The following is a 19,999-nucleotide window of genomic DNA, read 5'->3' as shown; positions in this document are numbered from 1 at the left end:
TGTACTGGTAGAGCTTTGTGAAATACCAGTGTGGCTAAATTACTAGGCCCTTTAGCTTAATGAAGCTGGAATAGACCACAAGATCATCCCAATTTTCAAAACGTGAAGAAATATACAACATGACAGTCACCCTACATCATTTTCAGTTGTTCAGAAAACAAGTTGACGCTATAGACCAAAAATCACCTTCTCTCACTTCAAATGAGGAAAACACACTAGAATGCATTGATTTACCCCCTGATCCTTCCTAGTTCTGATTTCTAGCATAAGCTTTATAGAATAGGAAAAAGTATTGGACTCAGATTTGGAACAATTGGACTTGAATCTCACTGTTCTCTTTTGTATAACCTTGAGTGAGTCCCCTAAATTTGCCTCTTGTGAATACCTACTTCACATCAATGTTGTGGGGATGAAACCACATTAAAAATGTGAATGCTCCTTGTGAAACACACAACATACAAATGTGTAAATTATTAGGATTTAATACTATTTTGGCTAAAACAGAAAAACTTTGTTTAGAAATGAACTTTTATAAGTTCATGGTCAACTATTCAGTAAATTGGTGAAATAGTTTTCTGTGTGTGTGTGTGTGTGTGTGTGTGTGTGTGTATTGCTATCCACTGGTATTATAGGAAGGAAATTTAATTAAAAAACATAAAAAAATAATATGGAAGTGGAGACATGAGCCAATAAAAGTTAAGAAGTAATGAGTACAGGCTGAAACAGCACACTTAACTCAACCCATGTGTCTAGAAGCAACTGCATACAGAGTGTGTCAGACAAGTGTCTGACTTCATTATGCCATATGGTTGCCCTGTGTGAGCATGGGGGATGGGGGTAGTTAAGGTCATAGTGGTAGACTTAGTTCTTCATTTCCTTCCACTTATTGGTTTGTGTCATTATTTTAAATTAGAATTTACATTTAATTATTTACTAAGACTACTGTAATTCACTCTGCCTTCAATTTCTTTTTAATTTTTTTCTTTTACAAAAATGGGGCCACACCTGTTGTAGAATTAAGATCCCTAATCAAAGTTAGAACACCCCGAGTACAACACACTGGCTGCTGCACTAAATAAGGCCTCAGTGGTTTCATCGGGGTGGAGAATGCTGCTTGTACGGAGGACTATTGGCTCGCACAATAAAAACAAAAATGCAAGAAGAAAGAAAACAAAACAAGAGTCCCTGAAAGTAAAAAGCAACTTAATTTCATTCATTTTTTTCAAAAAAAATATAGTTTTATTTTAGAATTAAAGCATAAAATCTAATTGTCAGTAAATAAAGATAGCATAATATACCTGTTTCATAGTAAAGACAGCTGAATATGAGGCAGAAGGAAAGGAAGGATGGGGGAAGAGTGATATATAATGTGAGCAGAGGAGATGTTTAGGTAAAAATTCTAAGCGGGTGAGCGGCCTAGGCAGTGTGATACAGTGGGAAGAAAGGAGGAGGCCAGCAGGGCATAGGTTTGTACCTAAATGATCATTAGAAGGGCAAGAAGCAATTGTTACCCCTCTTATTCTGCGGGGCTGTGGGTTTCGGCCTCCTTTATCACTGCTTCTTAATGCAAATTAACTGGTTCACCTCGGCCTATAACTCATCGACGGCATTAATTTTTAAATCCTGCGAGCCTTGGTCCCAAACGAGATAGCTATCCACAGCTCACCCATTTGGGGCAAAGAGAACAAAGAGGGACTCTTTTCTGAGCCTTCTCATACTGGTCTGGATGAAATCAAACTGGAAGGAATCCATCCCTTCCATAGAATAAAGAAGGCAGGAGTGGTTTGTTGCCAGGGAACAAACTAATAAAATCAGTTAGTTTTACATTTTACCAAAATTACCTCTGACACATGGGTTTTGCAGTTGGGCTTATTCTGTCAATAAATTTTTCATGGAAAGTTAGGTTATTTAGTTGAGTGAGGTTCACATAGCATACTCCAGCTGTAATATACCAGCTAAATTGCAACCCAGTGGCCTGAAAGAATTAATTCATCTCCCAAAATGTGAAATTAAATCCTAGGGAGTAACATTACATGACTGATGATGTACTGAATTAAATTAAAGGAAGACTTGAATGCTTGTTAAAAAAAATATCGCTTATATAAACTAGTTTATAACCACATGTGAGCCTCCTAATGGGTCGTGTTATTGTGAATCCACCATAACAAAAATCCAAAATGTGAACTATTAGAGAGTTGTTCGGTTTAGGAGAGAAACAGTATTTTATTCTATTTCTTTCCTTTTTTTTTTTTCACATGTCAAATAGTTCAATTTTTAATATTATGAGATTAAGGTGGGATTAGTACTTTAAATATATTCATTTAAATCTCAGATCTTTTATCAGATAGTAGCTTTGGCCCTTATTCTCTTCCACCCAGAAAATGATTAATTTACTCACCTACTAGAACTAGGAAATGAAGCATCATTGCACACTTGGCCTGTGACCCTGAGCTTTCCCCACAGTAGGTGACAAAACTATTCGCTCTGCTCTCTCCTACGTCAGCATACTGTGTTCATTTAACTTATTTAAAGTAGAGATCTAAATAGCCCTGCATGTGCCTCTCCTCCAGCTGTCTTGAGATGACGTGAGCTCATCAGATGAACTGAGGCCCTGGAGGCCGAGGTCCCACTTTGTGGCAGCTCCAAACAGGTTCTCTTCCACTTTCATTAGAGACTCCCCTTTTTAATGGCGGACGCTATTATGCGTGCATAAAATGTGCTCATGTTTTATTTAGATTCGAGACTTAATGCAAAGGGACTACGTAATAGCACCTAAGGCCCCTATATGAAAGAGGGTGACAAAGTAGGAAAACAAGAGGATGAGGGAAGAGGAGGTGGTGGTTTCTCCACATCTAGCAGACTCCTCTTGGAGGACGTATCTGTCTGTTTTATCCTGAGACACCTGGGACCCTGACATGCCGCAAGGAACAGGGAAATCCCTCACATGAGAAATGGCTAAAGTATACACAAGTTTGATTTCTTTTAGTTTTCAGTTCAAATACTACCAATATGTAATAGGTGCGTGCAAGTGCATACACACACAGTTAAATTCTTTTCATTGCTGTAGCTTTCTTTCTCCTTTTCTTTTTCTCCAACCCCATCCCCTCCTGACTCTAAGCCACAGCCCCAAAGCACCGGGAGGTTCAGGGGATCCTCTCTGAACCCAGACTCTTCCTGGTTGAAATTTCAGACACCTCTTCCCAAAGCCCTGATTTCATCTGGTCACCGTCTTGCTCAGAAGCAGTGAGTGGCATGAGTATTACTCCAGCCTCATCACATCCGTCCATCAGCTGGTGTTCAAGGCCCCTTCACGTGGCACTGGCCTCCACATCCAGTGTGAGCTTCCACCCTGCTCCCCTTACACACACCTGTTCGTTCCTGCCTCTGTGTGTATTCTCTCTCTCCTCCTATCCAAATCCCACTCATTCTTCTGATCCAGTTTACATCCCACTTTCTTCCCAAATCCTTCTATGAAGACTCTAGGCTTATAGCTCCAGGTTTTTCATTACTCCTGTACTCCAAGCCTGTGCTGAGCCATTGTCCTGGTCCTACAGCCCTGTCTCATATTCTTCCATCCGAAGTGCATAGAGAACACTCAACACACACTTGATTCAGTGGCACTAACAAATGGGACCGAACTTCCTTCTAAACTCAGTAATACGATCTCTGCTAAACATTTACTTCTTCAAATGCATATTATTGGAAGAGGTGGGAAGACTGCAAAGAAACTACTGTGAATACCTAATCCTCTCCCATTATCAAACATCGAGCTGCCCCCTGGGCACCAACTCAAACTTACTTATTACAGTCAGCCCTTCTGTGAATCCCTCTCGAAACCACGAGTCCTCTGTGTCCTGATCTCTACTGAGCAACACTTGCCTTTTCTAAGTTACCTACAAGCATGAGAAACGGGATTGTAGGTCATTGTGCTCTGGGCTGGTGTTTACGTATATGTGTCTTGAAGGACCTTCTTCTCCTTAGTGAGTCATGTGTGCGAGTGTGTTTTTTTGTTTGTTTGTTTACTAAGGATTTAAATAACAGTTGCCCGAATATAAAGCATACGTCCTTTCATAAATAGAAACCGATGTTTATTTCTGAACGGTTACAAATGGAGAAACAACTCGCAGGTTATTCAGTCATTCTCTTTCAACCGAAATGTTGCCTTTAGGATTCTAGGGCTCTTCATCCGTGGCATTGAGGAAAACAGCAGGTCTAAGCGGGAAGGACTGTTTCATGAAAACGAATGTATTGTAAAAATCAACAGCGTGGACCTCGTAGACAAAACCTTTGCTCAGTAAGCATGTTTTTTATTGTTTTATTTACTTTATTGATTCCTAGAATGCTTATGATCATTACTGAGCTCATTATGATCAAAAATGTAGGTAGAACTTCTGATAAGTTCCCTTTGACCCCAGAAGATCTATTTTCAAATATGTCCTGTGTTTTAGCATACTCAGAGGTGGGCTGCAAATGTCCCTGACAGCCCTGAGAAGGACAAACTGCAGAACAGAGCAAACCTTCTGCCTGGCTGTCTTTCTGGGGCATCGATAGATGGGTTTGTTTTTCTTGGGATACAGGTCAGTTAGACTGGTATTTAAGAACTCTTCACAGACTATTAGTTCGGCTTATTAATTAACTTACTTGGTGTCAGTAGTCTTCCTTAAACTAAATATCTGTGAGAGATGACTGTGAAGACTCACTGAATAATAGAAACAAATGGAAAAAAAAAAAAAGTTAAAATAGGGCTTCCCTGGTGGCGCAGTAGTTGAGAGTCCGCCTGCCGATGCATGGGACACGGGTTCGTGCCCCGGTCTGGGAAGATCCCACATGCTGCGGAGCGGCTGGGCCCGTGAGCCATGGCCGCTGAGCCTGCGCGCCCAGAGCCTGTGCTCCGCAATGGGAGAGGCCACAGCAGTGAGAGGCCCACGTAGCGCAAAAAAAAAAAAAAAAAAAAAAAAAAAAAGTTAAAATACTCTCCCTCAAGAAATTATTTCTCTGCATGTGAAAATGTTACAGGAATAGGTCTTTGTACCTAAGAATTAAAGTATGCAGCAGTCTGCATATGCTTTTTTATATGTATATTGGCATTACGGTGGAACAAGGGAGTAATCACGAATACTCTTTAGTAATGATCACCAACCTCTCTTGTTTCAACCAAAACAACTCATAATATATCTTCTCTGTGACCATTAGTTGCCAATATTGTGTTGGGTGGAGGGGCAGTGCTGTAGCTGCTTAAGTGTGGAAGAAAATGAAGCCTTAAGAGTGTATTTCTAAAAATAATGAATAATATGCAAAATTATAAGTATTATCAATAATGAGATTATTTTTATATATCACTGTGCTTGTTACCAGGACTTAATAGGAATGCAAGGCAGACATTATTCTCCCTATATTATAGAGGTAGAAATCAAGGCTTATAAAAATTCAATGTAGAGTAGAAATTGACTCCTAGTCAAGGAGCCGACCAGAGGAGTTGGGCTATCTATGTGAAGTCTTCTCCCTCCTCCCCTAACATTGTAAGCTCTTCGTGAATAAAGTGAGGGGGAGCTCAGATAACAGTTGGAATTATGATTAATTATTATTTGGTGTGGCTGCTCATAATAGAAACCTGAAATAAAGGTAGCTTAAACAAAATTTACCTTTTCTAAGGACAAATAAGTGTGGAGATGGCAGTCCAGAGTTGGAATGGAGGGTCCACCATCATCAGTGAGTCAGGCATCCTCCATCTTTCTGCTTTGCCATCCTTCTGATGCGGATGCTATCTTGAAGCTGTCTCATGGTCACAAGATGGCTGCTGGAGTTCCCTCCATCACTTCTGAGTTTTAAGAAGTAGGAAAGAGAAACAGTAGAACAAAAAAGTTTCTGCCTCCCAGATGAGCCAGATTTTCTCTAACCTTTCATCTCATTGGCAAGAAAGCTGGGAAAGAGAGTTGTTTTACCTAGTCATGAGGTACAAGGAGACATAAGGAAGAAGGAAAGAAAAAGTAGTAGGAAATTTGAGGAAAAGCACAAAGCGCTAAGACAAAAAAGTAAAAACATTAGGGACTCTATAATAAAATAACAGGGAGGGTGCATTTTGGGTTGCCAGTCCACTGTGATATTTGACACAGCCTATGTACCTACCAAACGTCTCCGTGAGGAAATGTTTGTGTCAGAATTGGGCTTCTGCAACACAACCCACATTAGGAAAGACCTGTACTTTAGATTAAAGTCTTAAAAGGAAACCAAATGATAATCTGATGGAGACTGTGAAAGATTTTTGTTCCATTTAAAATTAGAGTTTGCTTTTATATTTACTTCAGTAAATACTTCTGGGTAGAATTTCAGATTTAGAAATGCTTAGAAGCTGTGGGTCATTGGACAAGTTGCTTAAGCTCTCTGAGCCTCCACTTCTTCATTTTGCAAAATGAGAGCTCATTATACTTACTTAACATGGTTGTTAAAAAGGTTAAATGAGAGAATCGTGCACGTTGATGATGCACATGTAGCCCCGTGTGGTGGCACCTAATGAGCAGGCCATACATGGTAACTAGCATTTAGTCAGCAAAGTCATATTGGTAGTAATAGTGATAGTATCTCCTGTGCTTATGCTCCTGTAGCCGTGAGGCTGGGTGCTTTGGATGGCGTGCTAGGAAGTGGTATCATTATATGTTCACTGTCTTTCAAGGGCTCAGGACGTCTTCCGTCAGGCAATGAAATCTCCAAGTGTGCTGCTTCATGTGCTTCCACCTCAAAACCGGGAACAGTATGAAAAATCCGTCACTGGACCTCTTAACATTTTTGGTAACAATGATGGCGTTTTGAGAACAAAGGTGCCACCTCCTGTCCATGGAAAATCAGGAGTAAAGACAGTAAATCTCACAGGAACAAGCAGTCCTGAGGAAGATGCATCAACTTCCCTGCAGCAAAGCAAGAGCCCCCGAGTACCAAGACTAGGTAGAAAGCCATCCTCTCCCTCACTCTCCCCGCTCATGGGGTTTGGCAGCAAGAAAAATGCAAAGAAAATTAAGATTGACCTAAAGAAAGGTAATTATTAAATTATGCTTAATAGCATTCTATTATTGTAACATGTAAAATTGGTTAAGAGAAATGCATTAAGGCTAATTTTGTTAATTCTCCCTTCATTTAATTGAATCAAAGAATAGATTTAAGTGTATACTGCAGTAACTTAAATTTCTTAAAATCATAGTACTTTCTTATTCTTTTTTCTGGAGAGTGTACATTATTTGAAGCAAGAAAATTATAAAGACCTGCTGTGAAATAGGAAGAACCATTACAAACTTGGTAGGAACAGAGTGTTCTTGTATCACAACTTAATACTAAACAGGCACTGAAATTCAGTTGTCTGTTTTAAGCAAGATTAGTGATTTTTGAAGCATCCTTTAGTCCAAGTCCAAAAAGCCAATATATTGTTTCTGGTTCTCTAAGATAGTTTTATACCAGCAAAAAATTATTCCTCAGCAAATATGTAGTAATTATTAATTTCACTAATTCAACAATGCAAATAATTTTTCAAGTATTCTTAATTTCAAAAGCATGTATAACCTCTTTTCTTCATCTTTTTCAACTTTTTCATCCATTTGCAGCCCAGATCAATAAGACTAGATCATGTGTGTTCATAGATATTTATGCAATATTATACATACACACATACACATTCATGAATTTCTGCACTCTTTTTTATTTTGTAACTTCTCCTGATAATCCCTTCCCTCACTGCAACCCTCTGCAACCCACTGTGATTTTCAAGACTCCGTTCAAAAGAAACCAAGATTTTATGGATTCTTATCTGAATTAATAGGAAATGTAATGATCACAAGGTAGTTTTAGAATACTTATTCACATATATCTAAAGCAAATTACATGTACCTTTAATTGGGATATAGAGATTATTCTGAAAAACCCTCTGGTCAAAATTTTGTCCTCCTATAAGAATTCTATACAGGGAAGAAAATGTATCGATAGGAGGCACAATTAGGCTTTTTATGTAAATGCATCCCTTGTGCTTTTCATACAAATTGTGCAGCTATGTATAAAACATGGGGTTGAGTGCTTTGAGAATAGATAAATCAGACGTGGAATGTGACCTTAAAAATCCACCAAAAAGCCTTGAATGCAAAAATAAAGCATATTACATCCCACACCTGTGTTTTGGGAAGATTAATCTGACAGAAAAAGATATACTAAAGAAGAGAGCATACAACAAGGGAGCAGTCAAGGGTGCACGGTGTCTGTCTGAATATAATATGTATGCCTAAATTGCTGACTGGATGTAGGCAGGAAGAGAGAGGAATTACTGTTATTGCTGAGGTTTTCGGCCAGGGTGGCTTGTGCAATGGTGATACCATTACGAGAAATTAGAATTTTAAGTAGAAAAGGCAAGGATCTGGGTTGGAGAAGGAAGTTCATAGTGAAGTTTAAAATGCTTGTGAAAGAACGTGCATGGTAATATCCTGGAGACTGACACCAGAGAGATTAGAGACAAACGAAGTGATGTAAGTGTCATCTGTAGGGAGATGGTAGTTGGAGACAGGAGCATGCCACGCAAGTCTAGAGGACAAATTGTTCCAGATCCTTGGGGAACATCTATGTTTATGTGGGAGAACGACGGGTAAGAGAAAGAGTGACAGACCTGTTGTGATCAGAGAGGCAGGAAAATAATCAGAAACTAAAAACATGAATACCAAGGGGGGAGTTAATTTCAAGAAAATGGTTGGTGAGAAGTGTCAAAGCTAGAAAAGGGGAAAGATCAGAATAGGAAAAATGACTGGATATGGTCATGAGTAGGTAGTTGGTGATGGAAGATTGAAGAAGCAGTAGGATTGACGTAAGGATTCTTTAGGGTAGAGAAATCTAAGCATGCCTTCACATAGAGTGAAAAAAGACATAAACTCAAAGAGAGAAACTGGAGATGCAAGAGAATGGGACAGGAGTAACAGGAACGAGTGATGGGACAATGGGATGCAGTACACAAAGAATGGAGACTCAGGGGGAGGGGGAACCACAGGCTGGCTAGTTGATTGAAAGCCTGACATGTCAGATGGCCTCTTGCTTCTCAGGAAAGTATGAAGTCAGATTATGGTTTACTGAGAAATCAGTCTCCCAGGTATATGGATAACATGTGGTATTTCTTCTAGGACCTTAGTAAACAAAAGTGTTATATATCTACACTGGCCCTAAATTCACTGTGATACAATCATGGCCTGTAAGGCACTGTAATCTGTATTTAAAACCAGAAAAACTGAAGCATTTTTAAAATATTTACTGGAATGACAATATTTCACTTATTCTGCATTGGTCTAAATCAGGTGGATTTAACTCTAAAATTGAATATAATATTATTCCTGCTGAAGGTGACCATGTGTTTTCCTGGTCTTATATACTAGGACCTGAAGGACTTGGTTTCACTGTGGTTACCAGAGATTCTTCCATACATGGTCCTGGTCCCATTTTTGTAAAAAACATTTTACCAAAGGGAGCAGCAATAAAAGATGGCCGCCTACAATCAGGGGACAGAATTTTGGAGGTAAGAGTTAGAATGCATATCTTCAATAAAATCTTTCTTGGTGTTTGAAATAAGTATATAAAATGTATTAAATTTTGAATTCAGTATGTTGAAAACTGTACTTATAGACAAGATAAGGACTTTAATTAGAAAACTGGTTAATAAATAGCCTATCTTTGTAAGTCCTCAATAAGGACCATGATATGGGGCCAAATAATATTGAAAAGTTTTCCCTGTCTCCTCTTTCTTACTTCTGCCTCTTAGAGTCCCTGGGGAATTTGGGTCAACTCCACGAGTTCATCAGATATTCAGTTAGGGCTAAGGATTTCAAAGTTGCACCCAAGCCCTTGTAACTGTTTCCTTAAACTTCTCCAAGAGTGGGTCAGCCTGTCTCAGGTTGGTCTATGCATATAGAGAAGTATTTGGAATACCCAAAGCAAGAGGCTTTTTTTTTTTTTTTTGTCATTTATTTTTGTTTGATAGCATCATCTTCTTGGCTAAATATATACTGTCAATTTACCTTTCAAGAAATCATATTCGTTGAAACTGGCTGGTTCCATGGAACTTTGTCATGGCATGGAAGTAGCACTATAGCTTTTTATATAGTTCTAGATCATGATAGAAAATGGGCCAAATGACTAATGTAACTCCAAATTACAATCTCCAATAATCTATGGTAACCTGATGACTATAATTTTCTAAACATGGAAAATTGTAGAATTACAACAAAAAAACTTACGCCTCAAGAATTTACTGTGTGATAACGGTCCATTTCTCCTGTTTGTATTCGGCAGAGAATGGTAACAGCTAAGCATTTGAAATCAGCTTCCTTCCTACTTGAGGAATCATTCTCTGGTATCTGTCAGTTTGATTTGTCCTTGCTAAGAATGTGATGTCTTAGGGAAAATTGCTGATGCCAATTACTGAATGTCTGAGACTGTCCAGCACCACAATAATGATGGTTGGTATATTGCTAGCATCATAAACATAGTTAATTTGGGCTCATGTATTCAGTTTTCGTCTTTCCAGAGCTTCATTGATCATGGGAGCCCATTTGCTGCTTGCTTTCAAAAACCATCTAGGGCAGAAGGGGATGGCAAGTGTTTTAATTGTGGCTGCTCATACGGTTGCCTGCATTAGGTAAATGGCAGAGATGTGACTGGACGAACTCAGGAAGAGCTCGTGGCCATGCTGAGGAGCACCAAGCAGGGAGAGACCGCATCACTGGTCATCGCCCGCCAGGAAGGAACTTTTCTGCCCCGAGAGCTGGTAATGTTCAGATCACAGTCTTACTGAATTTTCAATACAGAACATAATACACTCAGTGAATTCATAATAGCTGAGAAATGGGTTCTAAGTCATGGGCTTCATTTGTTAAAAAAAAAAAAAAAAAAGAAAAGAAGTGAATCACACTTACAGTGTTTTGCCCCTATTTGGGGTATCACTGTTTTAGTGATGATGATGTAATGATGCAGTGAGGTAGGTAACTGCAAACAGTGCTTCAAGTGTACGAATTCAAACACCCTTCAAGGAGGCAATTTAACCGTATTTGATAAAATAAAATGCACATTGAATATGTGCTATGGGCTAGGCCCTGTGCAAAACACAACCAGCAGAAATGTTCATGGCCCTACCTTAGTGCAGTTAGCAGTCAAAGGGAAATTAAAATATAATCAAGTATTTAAAACGGTGATGAAGATTATGAAAGCAAACTGTGGAGTGCTACAGTAATATATAACAAGGGAATTTAACCTAGTATTGAAGGCTAGGAAAGGCATCTCAAGAGAGAGAATTTCAAGTCTTATTAAAAATGTGTACCCTTTAAAAAAAAAAAAGTGTACCCTTTGACCTAGTAACTATACTTTTAGCAATTTGTCCTAAACTGATCATCAAAGATGTGGAAAAAATTCTTCTATATTGATTTTTTTCTCCGGTCCTATTTATTATAGTGATATATTGGGCATGGTACAACAAGAAGGTACTGGTTAAATAAGTAACTGGATCGCTTTCCAATGAAATATAGTAAGTACTTAAAATGGTCTCTGTGAGGAATTAATAATAATATGAGAAATGTTCATAGGATATTATTAAGTAAAAAGTTGGGTATAAAATGACATATGCAGTATGACAAATTACATTAAAAATCTTTTTTAAAAAGCTGGAAGGAGATGCACTCAGATTGTTGGGATTATGAGAGATTTTTATTTTCTCTTTTTTTTTTTTTACAATGAACACATAATATTTATTATTGAAATATTTAAGGAGGCTTTAGAAACTTCAAAGGACTTTTATGGCTAATAATAAAGTAGAATAGATGTGGTCAAAGGACTTCTAATTACCCTTTGTTTTTTATTTCCTTTGAATCTATATAAGAAATGACAAAGGCATATATGGGTAATATGATAGGTTCCCCGAGTTAGATCGTCAGAATAGTGAGTGTTGAGAAAATTGAGTATAGTTAACTTGAAAAAAAAAGTTTAGTACTGATAATTGCTATCACATATATAAAGAGTTATTGTATGGATTGGAAAGTAAATTTTAGTCTGTTTCTTCAGATAGTTTATATCCATTAATTTATTTATGCATTAATCCAACAAACAAGTTACTGAGCATGCGCTGTGCACTAACTTGGAGGTTCTGGGGATACAAAAATAATTAAGACTAATTTCCTGTCCTATGTGAGCCTGTTCCAAAACAAATAGTTGGGAGTGATAATGTTACAAGCACTTTCTAACTGTTGGAGCTGTCCAAGATGGAAACAGGTTATTTAGCATACTGAAACAGAACCTGCCTCACCATCTGTCAAAGATGCTCCAGAAACAGTTCTCCTGTTGGTAAGGTGATAAGACTAGATAACCTCTAAGATACCTACTCTGGGTCTAATATTCTGTTACATGTGTTTATATCCATATTTGAATATACAGCCTTCCTGAACCTCCTCTCTTATATATTAACCCTCCTTAGTACTGGCCAAAGGAACCCCTTCCTTCCATGTTTCTGTACCATGGAGTTTCCTTTCGATCCTTCGTTATCTTTCCCATCATCTTATCCATTTTTCCTCTTGTCCTCTTTTATGCTTTGAGAAGATCCGTGGTAAAATAGGAAAGGGGAGATGCACTCCCCACCTCCTGTCCGCTAGTGGACTCCTCCACGCTCAGCGCTTTGGAAGGCAGAATCTTGAGTTACGGCCTCATCTCCTCACTGAAGCTCCCGACTCTTCCTAAAGAGAAATGCTGTCAAAACTCGAAGTCTAGATTTTTTTTCTCTAAATTCAGATGGATTCTTTCCCTCAATCTTTTATTTATCCAAAGACGTTTGTCTTTCTCTACAAGGGTCAAAGTGAAAAGAAACAACACAAAAGGGGGCAGCATGGATATATAGCAGGAAGCCCTTACACTTCTTATTTAATTCATTGGTTGCTGGTGATAAAAGTGGTTAGAAAACCTCAGTAGGACTATGTACTTGTTTCAGGGATAGGAGAACTAAGAAAGAAGTTTTGATTGTGTATTCTTTTGAACTGTGGTCCTGGGAGGAGTAAAATCCTGCATATAGAGAGAAATATTCCAGGCAGCCCCTAGGCATGCGGAGGAACCCAATAGCAGAGCTCCAGCTAGGAACTCCAACACTCACGAGTCCCTCGTTCCCCATCTAACGGTTAGGTATACCCCTTTTCCATACGTCCTCTAGAATTCCCAACTGCACAGCTAATTCCTTCTTCCTATAAGCTCTCCCAGCCCCCCTTATCCCCACTAACTCCCACCCCTGCCCCCAGTAAGGGGGAAAGGGATGCTGATCTTATTCAAGTTTGAAACTCTGGAAGCATTTTTAGTCAAAGACGATTACATCTAGAAGTTAGCAAATGGAATAATAGAATTTTTGGACTAAAGGGAGCTGAAAGAATCTGTGAGTCCAGCTCTACTTCTGTAGCTGAGAAAACAGAGGCTCAGGGTGGTTGAGTAACCATGGGCCATGTGTCCATGGGCCCACAGTCAGCAGGAACTAGATGCCTAGGTTTCTTAGCATTTACTATTGTCTCTGAAGCTCAACTTCTGTCCTTACTACCTGCTGTGTGATCCAGAGCAGATCACAGAATCATTCTGAGGCTCAGTCCTCATCTGTATCGTTAGATTTCTGTGACAGTTAAAAGAGATGATGCATGCAAAGCTCTAAGTGTTGCTTCTGGTCAATTGTAAGTACTAAATATGTTAGCTATACTTGTTTCTTCTAGTACATTACCACTTCTGTGGTATTGTAAACACAATACTGTATAGGTATTATGGGGTAAATAGATTTATGCAGGCTTACCTGGGATTAACCACTATTTTGAACCTTGATTGTTTTCTTTTTCATTATTTTAATATGTATTCTGGTATCCAAAATACAGAATTACAGACAAAATTTGTGTAACCCACCAAATTTCCAAGCCAGGCAGTCTGTATATATTATTTCACTCTCATTTAATATAATTTAGTGAAATTGGATTTCTATCCCAGAAAGTGATATCATAGGCCAAGCCCACCAGGGAGCATATTAAATTAATTGTGCGACTATGAGATTATAAGTGAAAATAAATTCTTTGTTCTCATCATTTTCTTTGTTATACAAAATTTGGAGGGCATGTGGTTAGTGTCCATTCTCTTAGAATTCTCTGGCAAACAGTCTCTTTGAAAAATATTTGACTTCTAACTGTTCAAATATGTGGAATATTCTTTGTAACCACAGCAAAGCAAGGGCCTTTGAGGCTAACAAGCACTGAAGTAATGTGGACCCAGAATCTTTGTTTTGGAGAAATGTGGAATAATATTATTTTTCCAGCCCAAATACCTGTCTTGAATGCTAAACAGCAGGAACTCTGCAGGAAGTTTATAAAGAGGTCATGTTTGGCATTCATGGGCTATTTCAGTGGGAAATACTCAGAGTGTGGCACTGGACTATTTGAAAGCACAGAATAAAGAAGAGTGTGCGACGTGATACATCTTTGTATTTTTCTTTCAAAAAATTGAAGGTGGTATCATTTTGGTCTCTTCTCCCTTATTGTGATTGATGCACACACTTGACTTGCCATTGAAAATCTGGCAGGATGAAGGAAGGACAGCACTTCCTGCTTTTGTCTTGTTCTATCTCCTTTGAAGAAAACAAACTGTTTATTGGTTTCCTGTTCAGAGAAACTGTCCTCTCCCTTTTGTTAAGCTGTGCTATTTCGTGAGCTCTGTACCCTCTTAACAGCACTGCTCTGCCTATTTTCTGACAGTTAAATCTTCCTTACTTCCTTGTTATCATTAGCTTCCTGTGAAGTCTTAACGCTCACAGCCAAGGGAGCATGTGGTCAGCAGTTCCACAGGAAGGCCCAATATAGGATGGTCTCTCGAATGTGACCCTCTGTCATTCCAAAGGCCTCAGCATCCATTTCCTGGTCATTTCTCCTGACTTGCCACATCAGAGAACTGTGCTGAACGCTTGTATTTGCTGGTCCATGTCTTCCTTCCGGAGTAATTGGTTAGTATCACAAGTATAGCAGCACGTTTAGCCAACTTTCTTTCCATCTGTGGCAGTCTGGGTTGAAAATCAAATGAAAGGAATTTATATAATAACATCATTTAATAGCATCATTACTATTTAGCTCTTTCTAGTATTTTTACCAAAAGAACTGTGCTTCAAAAGTAATCTTTCCAGAATCCCAGTCCAGAAGATCCTTTGATGTTCTCATCCCCTTACTGGGTGAGAGTTTATTAAAGAGGTGTTCACATAAGGAACATTTTTGCAAAAGGGACTTTGAGATTAGTGTTGGTAATAGAATCAGAAGGTGAAACTGCTGTATCTGCGCCTGTACTTGAAACAAAAACTATGCTACTTATTCGGTGGTTTGTTTGGTCTGTTCTGTGAGAGACATGGTCTGCAAGTTCTTTTCCATCCCTGATACCTAAAATTATTTTCATCTTGTGCAAAGTGTCAGATAAAGCTCTCTTTCCATTCAGAAAAGATTCTGAAAAACTAAAGGTTTTCTATGTATTCCAGGCCTTTATTTTTAAGAACTTCAGAGAAAGCAGCACTTTATTATTTGCCACGTATGTGCATGTATGTGTACATGTATGTGGCTGTCTCCTTTTGTTTACGGGGGAAAAAAGAAGTATTCTGCCATTTCATTGTTAACCTGTTTAACGTTTCATGTTCTGACCTGCTGCCTTATCTTTAAATTATCCTGAAAATCACAGCAAACCCTGGTGGGTAAAACAAGCTGAGAAAATTTCAAATGTATTTATAATTTCTACCTGCCACGTTTGCCCGCTATTAAGCACTGGCCTCTGCAAGGGGCAATACCTACATTTCAAGCAAGCAAGTTGCTCCTGCCTGGAATGATTGAGATCCCAAAGTTAGGCATGTTTGTCATGCTGATCTGACCTTCCCTCAGGAACATCGCTTTTGCTGAGAAAAAACTGGTGCATGAGTATGTGGAGGCTCTGTTAATAGTTGCTGAGATCGGTGTATTCCAGCACTACCGTTCCACCAGTCCCGGTAACCACCTTAGCAAATGGCACATAGCCCCAACCCCTTCACGGTTTACTCTATCTTCTTCCTAAGTGAAAAATTCACACCTCAGATGTCAAATTATTTAACATCGTGAACCATGCAAGAATTTTAGCTTGGAAACTTAGATGAACCTCATTTAACTGACATTTTATTCCCTTTGGCTATTTGATTCAAAATGATTCCATGCTTAATTAACCAAGGTACTTAAGGAGGAATGAATATTATAGTGGTTATTTGTGGATAAGTAGCAGAAACTGAAGGATGGTTTCAGAATGATTTTTCTACCTAAACCAAGGGTGCAAGAGTTATGTTTTAGAATTTAAATAATTATGCAAAAACCAAAATGCATTGCTATATTTTATAGATTCTCCAAGTAACTCAGTTCTATGACTTCAAATGGAGTCCTTGCTAAGATACAATCTCCACTTCTGCCTCTTTCTACAGTAATTTCAGTTTCCTTCTTACTGCATTTCTGTTCAACCAGTAGTCAAGGCTCTGCAGCATGGCCTCCAGAATCAACAAGATGTGTCCCTGTCCTCAAGAAGCTTCTAGCCCATAAAGAAAAAAGAGTGATGAGTTGATCAAATTATGCAAATAAAGTGTTACGGGAATTCAAAGTTGGGGACCAAAAAACCTTTAAGAACCTAATGGTATTGGAGAAGAATCTTGATGATTGAGTAGGATTTCAAAATGCAGAGCTACAGGGGGAAGGAGATAGCGTCTTCAGATACTCAGAGGCTGGAAAATACAAAATACATCAAGGAGATAGTAAGTAGCCCATCCTGGTAGATTACTGAGCAAGGAGCTATCATGAGTAGTATTGTTTGTAAGGGGTGAAAAGGTATTAGGATACCTGCTAGAATCTGTTGCAGTTCACTAGACTGTAATGACGGGGAGCTTAAGAGCTGGGTTTAGTCAGACCTGGGTTGAATCCTGGCTCTCCTACTGATTGGCTGAATGGTCACAATTAAGTTACTTCCCTATGCCCCCACTCATCACAAACATGGGGATCAGATTTCGTCTACCTTAGAGACTGTTTGTTAGCATTAAATGAGATGCATGTATAGGGCACATAGAATGGGATTCAGCAAATGTTACTTGTTATCGTTATTGCTCATCTAAATAAGAGAGATTAAGTGCACAGTTAGGGCTTCCCACTCATTGGGAACAGAGAGGGGTATGGAAATAGAAACTTTGGCTTTGGCATGTGATAGATGTTAGGGTAATGGAATGAGATATATCAAATCTACCCAAGTTTTGAGTTTGGATCTCAAACCCAAGTTTGAGTTCTTCTATCTAGAGACAGAAGATACATAGGCAGGTTTGGAGAAGAAAACGATTATTTTTGGCCTAGAATTGTGTTCCTTTCATGGATCCCAAGCTGGTCTATGGCCAGTGATCATCAGCATTTTTGCCTTCTCCCTGCTCTCTAGCCATTCCAAACTTTTTTTTCACTTGTTTAAAACATTACCAGTGCCCTCTCTTTGTCAGTCAATTGCTGTGAGACTTCGTTCTCCTTAGGACACCCCCTCCCTTCCCTCTCACTGTACAACTCCTTAAGACATTCACTTACAGAGCCTCCTTGAACCCCCAAGTCTGGGTTATGGAGCCTCACTTAGTTTTCCATTTATATTCAAAACTTACCATGCTTCTGAGTCACCTTAAGAACTGTAGACAAATAGCAATTAAGAGTCCAGGTTTGGGAGTCTCATGGGCTGAATCCCTGCTTCACAATCTTACTCAACCTCTCTGCCTCAGTTTCTTCACTTGTCAAATAAGGATGATGATAGCACCTACCTTGTAGGGTTGTTGTGAGAATTAGTTGAGCATGGATGCTAACACGTGGTAGGTGTCGAACAGTATTGACTCCTGTTATTTCCCATGCCTGGTGCACGCTGTGTGCTCAGTATATATTTGTTGACTGAATAAGTGAAAGCTATGCATTATTAAAGTAGACAATATAGAAAGCTGGAAAAGGTATTGCTAGAACAGCTATTACCCCTGATCTATATCTAGTCTGTATTGAATGCATTATCCATCCTGCTACAATCATTTTAAAACAAAAAATATGCAGAGACTTCCTTAGATATCAGGGCACTAGCAACTTTAATTACACACAAGACAATGAGGATAAGGATAGTTAGTATTAGATGTAAAGAGGTAGACATAGAGAATGGACTTAAGGACACAGGGTGGGAGGGGGAAGCTGGGGCGAAGTGAGAGTGGCATGGACATATGTACACTACCGAATGTACAATAGCTAGCTAGTGGGAAGCAGCTGCATAGCACTGCATAGCACAGGGAGATCAGCTCAGTGCCTTGTGACCACCTAGAGGGGTGGGATAGGGAGGGTGGGAGAGAGAAGCAAGAGGGAGGGGATATGGGGATATATGTATGCATATGGCTGATTCACTTTGTTGTACCACAGAAACTAACACAGTATTGTGAAGCAGTTATACTCCAATAAAAATCTATTAATTTTTTTTAAAATAAATGTACATGACAGTTTAGGTAGTTTAAATTATCATGAAGAAGACATTTGCATGGTCTAGTTGTACAGTTTATTTGTAAAGACATATAAAAACAATAAGTATAAGTACTTTTTATTTTAAAACATTAGAGGTATTTTTGAAGTATTAAAAGTATTTTAAAGTACTTTTAAAATGTTTCAATCTTGGCTACAATAACGTGTTAGAACAATGGTCCTCAAAACATGGTCTCAGCCCAGCAGTATAGCATCACCTGGGAACTTGTTAAACATGCAAATTCTCAGGCTCCCTCCAGAGCTAAGAAATCAGAAACTCTAGGGGTGGAGCTCAAAGATGTATTTTAACAAGCACTCCAGATAGTTCTGATGCTCCCTCAAATTTGAGAACCACTGGAATAGTGGTTTAGTTGTAGAGTGTAATAAGGCCTGTAGGATAACTTACTGCCTGTAGCTGACTAGCTTCAGTAATCACATTTTCAACTTTATCTTTCTGTTCTGCAAACAATTTCCTGCTCTGTGAAAAGTATTCAGTGAGAGCTACCCTGGTGGCACAGTGGTTGAGAGTCTGCCTGCCGATGCAGGGGACACGGGTTCGTGCCCCGGTCCGGGAGGATCCCACATGCCGCAGAGCAGCTGGGCCCGTGAGCCGTGGCCGCTGAGCCTGCGCGTCCGGAGCCTGTGCTCCACAGTGGGAGAGGCCACAGTGGTGAGAGGCCCGCGTACCGCAAAAAAAAAAAGAAAAAGAAAAAGAAAAAGGTATTCAGTGCAAATTTCAAGCGCAATTGAGTTACGTATCTTTAGCCACGTACCCCTCATTTTGGCAAAGGGCCAGTACTGAACGCAATCCAGTTACTCAGCTCAATTACACCTGATTCATTTAGGCAAACTCAATTGTACTTGACTTTTTCATGCCCAACTCGATTGTGCTTTAAAATTTTCACTCTCAATTTGATTGTGCTCAAAGTGTGTTATGTGCCACCTTGTAACTTGTAGATTTAGACACATACCAAAGGGAGGTACTTTTAGGGAAGCTTAGAAGATTGGGTTATTGGCATTTGTTTGCAGTTACATTTATTTTATCTCCAACATGGTGTGCTGCAGGTAAGGTATCCTCCACTGGCCCCGTGCATGGACCATAATCTACCATCCCCATTCTGCTGTGTTGAATTCAGGTCAAAGTTTGTAAAGTTCCTGAGAAAGTAATCCTCGTGTACTGTCACAGAGCCACTATGCTTAGTTGTTCCCATTTATCTCATTTTAAAGGTGGCAAAAAATGAGGCACAGAGATATTGCCCTGTACCAAGATTTATAGTTTGTCAAAATCAGAAATATTTTTAAAGGAAGACTTCCACCTCACTGAGATGAGCATCGTGCCTTCTCACTTGTGCTGTGTACTAAAAGACCAGACCCTTAATCTCTGCCAATTTTTAAAAATGCATTCAAGAACCCACAAGGCTGAGGGATTAATAGTCATC

General features: G+C 39.1%; 1 protein-coding gene across 2 annotated transcripts in view; it reads left to right on the top strand.

Annotated features, from left to right (window-relative positions):
- Positions 1-19,999, top strand: part of PARD3B (par-3 family cell polarity regulator beta) — a 1,056,812-nt gene that overhangs the window by 537,148 nt on the left and 499,665 nt on the right. For both annotated transcript variants that reach the window (XR_009520117.1, XM_060016243.1), the window contains exons 7-10: positions 4,169-4,294; positions 6,671-7,029; positions 9,390-9,529; positions 10,649-10,777. Coding sequence is in view for 1 of the 2 variants with exons in the window: in XM_060016243.1 (XP_059872226.1) it covers positions 4,169-4,294; positions 6,671-7,029; positions 9,390-9,529; positions 10,649-10,777 (754 nt within the window). In the remaining variant the exon portion in view is untranslated. The remainder of the gene's footprint in view (positions 1-4,168; positions 4,295-6,670; positions 7,030-9,389; positions 9,530-10,648; positions 10,778-19,999) is intronic.

This window comes from Delphinus delphis, chromosome 7 (genome assembly GCF_949987515.2).
Source record: "Delphinus delphis chromosome 7, mDelDel1.2, whole genome shotgun sequence".
Classification (NCBI taxonomy): domain Eukaryota; kingdom Metazoa; phylum Chordata; class Mammalia; order Artiodactyla; family Delphinidae; genus Delphinus; species Delphinus delphis.
The sequence above is the reverse complement of the archived record's forward strand: the minus strand, read 5'-3'. Positions and strand labels throughout refer to the sequence as shown.